The sequence below is a fragment of the Sardina pilchardus genome, chromosome 21, assembly GCF_963854185.1.
Source record: "Sardina pilchardus chromosome 21, fSarPil1.1, whole genome shotgun sequence".
NCBI classification, from domain to species: domain Eukaryota; kingdom Metazoa; phylum Chordata; class Actinopteri; order Clupeiformes; family Clupeidae; genus Sardina; species Sardina pilchardus.
The window spans coordinates 22,247,215-22,252,214 of record NC_085014.1 but is presented as its reverse complement, the minus strand read 5'-3'; the positions used below and the strand labels follow the sequence as shown (position 1 = coordinate 22,252,214).

The window sequence follows — 5,000 nt, the reverse complement described above, 5'->3', positions numbered from 1 at the left end:
CACTATAAGTTATGGCCACTGTCTGGAGGGTGGCTAAGTTCAATGGCGACATGTCACAGGATTGTCCTTATAATCACCCTGTAGACTCTCTGGCTCTGAATGTCTCAGACTGAGGCCAATGTTCCTTTCGTTTTTGGGTGGCTCGTTCTCAAAAGCTGGATTATAATTCATCACCACACACAGTCTGGCTAGTGGCTACACCTGCTCTCACCACAGGGAGTCCACGTCGGATAATTTCCTGAGCGGTATTGCTTAAGTGGGCACTTTTAAAGTCACACAGGTCCAAGATGGAGGGATTGCAGGTGGATTCTGTCTGCCTCTTAAAGGGTTTGGTAGAAGAAAATGACTCTGGAGCATATTTTTTTCCGAGCTAATGGACAACGTCTCGGCCTTCAGACAAGTATGGCACGTTGGGGGAGCTTTAGTGACTGCTGGGGTCGATGAGGGTTTAGAGTTGGAGAGAGTGAGGTCATAGCCTGTGTGAGTGTCACTGATGTGGAACCTTGGTTTTACTTGGTGGTATTGGAAATTTCACACAAAATCCTCCAAATCCCCCAAACAGTGGTAAACTTCGCAATATCATTTATTAACTTATAGCCAGCAAAATCAATTTCCATTCGATCTGCCACCAACCGCCCGAAAACCTCCTCATCATCTGTTGAAGCACTCTACAATCTCCTATTCTTTCTAGTTTTCCACAAGAGAAAAAAAAATACAGAGTGACAGAAAGGGAGAGGGAGAGAGTGAGAGAGAGAGAGAGAGTGAGAGAGAGAGAGAGAGTGAGAGAGCAAAAGAAAGAAAGGATATGAGAGAGGGAGAGAAAAAGAGAGTCTAGCGAGACAGACAGACAGACAGACAGGGAGCAAATGAGAAGCTGAAGGTGTCATGGGGGAGAACTATTACACATTGTCAACTGCCACTCTGTCTGCGCGTCTCTTGGCGAGAGCGCGGCGTGCCGCTGTAATCCTGTCATTTGGACCCTTGTCGTTATCGGCCCGTTTTGGACTGCGCTCTCGAGTGCTCCACCACCACAATCCAATTTTCTCAAAGAGACCGTCTGAGCAGACTACTCACTTCCTCTCCCTCCCATTCTTCTCCCCTCTCATCTAGCGTTCTGCTCTGCTCTGCTCTCCTCCCTCTCTCTCTCCCTCCCTCCCTCCCTCTTCTTCTTTCTTCCTTCTATGCTCCTTCTCTCCTTCCTCATATCCTTCTCTGCTTCCTTCCTGTTCCATTGAAACTGTGTGCAGATGTTAATTCCAGTCAAAGCATCGAGGATTGAGATTGAGAGGGAGATGGGGGAGGGGGTGGGGTTGGGGTGGGGTGGGGAGGAGAGGGGGGGAAGGATTAAAGTGTGACACACTCGGGTACCGACTGACGGCACAGAAGTGATTGTGGAGGTATTGTCCCTACTAATCCCGCGCTTGTGTGTATTAAGCCAGCACCTTTGACCCCGGCACAGACACACTTACAAGTGTAGATAGCTACACACACACACACACACACACACACACACACACACACACACATACGCACGCACACAAATGAAGTCACATTTCCACACCCACAAATATGCAGATGTATACCCTGCAGTGACACCCACACGATCAAAGTGTGAAAAACATTTTAGCATATAAACACACACAAACACATCTAAAAATATATCCTTCCCCCATGTGACATCTCTGCACGCGGTTCACACATGAAGAGCTAACACTAAACATGCACACACGCACGCACACACACACACACACACACACACACACACACACACACACACACACACACACACACACACACACACACACACACACACACACACACATAGACACACACACACACACACACACAAAGAGATAAAGAGGGAGAGGGACAGAGAGGGACAGAGAGAGAAAGAGAGAGCGAGAGAGAGAAAGAGAGAGAGAGAGAGAGAGAGACTCCTAAGTGTTGTGGATTAGTCTGCAATGTCAGAGAATATCTAAATATACAACTGTGTGCCGATGCATAGACCTAATCCTCACGGTCAGGCCCAAATGAAATTGCACTAAAGGTCCACACGTATTAAAGCCTGCCGCCCACTATCCCCATTCATAACCTAGAGAGTTAGGCACTAATACCAACAACAGATGGAGGACAGAGAAAGAGAGAGACAGGGAGAGAGAGAGAGAGAGAGAGAGAGAGAGAGAGAGAGAGAGAGAGAGAGGGGGGGGGGGGGTTAGGGAGGAAGGGAGAGAGACAGAGCGAGAGTGAGAGAGATGGAGGGAGAGAGAGGGAGGGAAGAGAATAGATGAGTTATGGACATGGGTTTGGATGAACAGCGGAGAAGGAGAGGGAGAGAAATGGCAGCCTATATGAAAATGACAGAGGGTACGGCTAGATAGAGAGAAAGATGGAAACGATGGGGAAGAAAGGATGAATTACAACATGGCTGCCAGTAGAGAGCGAGGGAGCAGAGCGGAGGAGAGGAAGAGAGAGGGAAGAAAGGAAAGGGGCAAGGAGCAGGAAGAGAGAGAGTTGGCCTTCATTCCCCTGGGTTTGGAATCAATATGAAATATATTTGTGCAAATGGCCCAAAAACTTGGCCAATGATTTTCCATCCAGCATGACAAAGATTCATCCGGGCCCAGGAGCACAACTCACTTGCCTTCACCCCAAAAAACTTTTTCATTCCTTCTTATTTTATTTATTTATCTATTTTGTCCAAGAGGCATTGGTTTGTCTGGACTGATTTCACTGGTGTGAAGATTCACCTGACGCTCTCCCCAGCCCCCCCCGAACAGACTTGTGAAAACCACTCGTGGTTGAACGCCGATAGACAAACCGAGAATCACTAAAGCAAGCGAGAGTTGGGAAAAGAGAGGTGGAGAGAGACGAGACGAGTGACAGAGCGAAAAGAGAGGGATAGAGGCAGGCAGACGAGGAGGGATGGAGCGAGGGATACAGACGATGGAGAAGAGAGCCAAGTGTGACGAGGCGACTGTTTTTTGAGGACGCAGCGGGGCCGATCTATCAGCTCGGCGGCGTCTTCTCCAATTAAAAGTGTTTATTGTTATCATATGCCGGCGCGCTTAGTCAGGCGGCCCGTTAATCCGTCATTCTTCGCTCGCTCACGCTCTCTGTCGCGGGCTCGGTCCATCATCGATGCTAATTCGGCGGGGCGCGTTCTCATTAATGTTCATTTAGCCGCAATGCTTCATCATCAATGCTTATTAGGCCAATTAATGCTGCGAGCAGCTTCTTTGAGAGCCAGCTGCCAGCGTCTGTTAGGCAGGTAGAGCACAATAGAGCTGATGCTGGAGTACACTGGAGACATGGAAAACAGGATCGCTCATATGCGTGCGCGCGCGTGGCCGCGCACACACACACACACACACACACACACACACACACAGATGCATCCACACACAAACACATATACAGACAGACAGACAGACAGACAGACAGACAGACAGACAGACACACACACACACACACACACACACACACACACACACACACACACACACACACACACACACACACACACACACACACACACACACACAAACACATACAGATACACTAGGAAATACAGACAAACACACACACACACACACACACTCTCTCTCTCTCTCTCTATTGCTCCCTCCCCTTCACTCTCCCTCTCCCTCTCCCTCTCTATCTATGAATACAGTATGTGTGAACATACATTCTCACATACATACACAAGCACTGACACATATGGTGGGGATTTCCAATGCAGTCATGAATAATTATAAAGGGCACAAACTACACAACATACGTGATACGCTAACACACACACACTCACACACACACCAACACACACTTACTGGGAGTAGAGCATGCGGGAGCGCACGATGAATTTGAAGATGTACTCCAGGGCTTTGAGGGTCCTGATAATTGGCTCGCACTGCTCCCCTTGGCTGGTCAACTCAATGTATTTCTTCAGCACAGACATCAGCTTCCTGCACTCAGAGAGAGATAACATTAGTGTATGTCTGGGTGCATATGTGTGCATATGTGTGTATATGTGTGCATATGTGTGTATATATGTGTGTATATGTGTGTGTATGTCTGTGCGGAAGGTGGAAGTGTCTCACTGTGTGTGTCTGTGTGTGTGTGTGTGTGTGTGTGTGTGTGTGTGTGTGTGTGTGTGTGTGTCTGTGTGTGTGACTGTGCCACTTTGAGAGAGAGTCAGTGAGGTGTGGGGCTGGTTTGTGTTTGCCGTTACATTCAATCTACCGGGGCAGGATGGTGCTTGAGGCAGTCTAGTTCACATCTCTCAGGTAATGGGAATCAGTGTGTGAACGCTCCAGAGCGAGTGCAGTGGCACAACACATGTGTGTGAGTGTGGGTGTGTCTGTGAGTGTGTGTGTCTGTGTGTGTGTGTGTGTGTGTGTGTGTGTGTGTGTGTGTGTGTGTGTGTGTGTGCCATAGTGTGTATTTGTGAGTTTGTGTGCCACTGTGTGTATGTCTGTATGTCTCTGTGTGTGCGTGTGTGTGTGTGTGTGAGACAGACAGAGACCGACAGACAGACAGACAGACAGGGAGGGTGAGGGCTGGAGAGAGGCAGAGAGAGGCAGAGGAGGAGGGAGGAGGAGGGAGGGGAAGTTTACAACTGGAACAGATTCATAAAGGAAATGGAGGAGGACTCTCTGGGGTAATGTTCACACACACTCCCTCCCTGGATTAAATAATAAAAACAGTCTAGCAGTTAATGGAAGAGCAGGACCAGAGCAGCTTTGTATAGGATCAAGGAAAGAACGCATTAGTAAATAAGAACTTACTAATGAGGTTAGTACTTCATAGCGTTTCTTTGTGTGTGTGTGTGTGTGTGTGTGTGTGTGTGTGTGTGTGTGGACAAATGGCACAGAATTTAGTTTGGATTTGGTGGAAATCCTACATTAAATGAACATGCCTTTCAGAATGTTTACGCAACATCACAGCCCATGGTAGCTCTCGGTGTAAGCCAGGCTGACCCCCTTTAAGCTAATGACAGCTTG

The 5,000-nt window shown here is 48.2% G+C and overlaps 1 protein-coding gene across 1 annotated transcript in view; it reads right to left on the bottom strand.

The window, feature by feature from the left end:
* LOC134069448 (dedicator of cytokinesis protein 2) overlaps nucleotides 1–5,000 on the bottom strand; it is a 106,602-nt gene that overhangs the window by 84,407 nt on the left and 17,195 nt on the right. Inside the window, exon 21 of the mRNA XM_062525413.1 lies at nucleotides 3,828–3,962. Within this exon, the coding sequence (XP_062381397.1) occupies nucleotides 3,828–3,962 (135 nt within the window). The remainder of the gene's footprint in view (nucleotides 1–3,827; nucleotides 3,963–5,000) is intronic.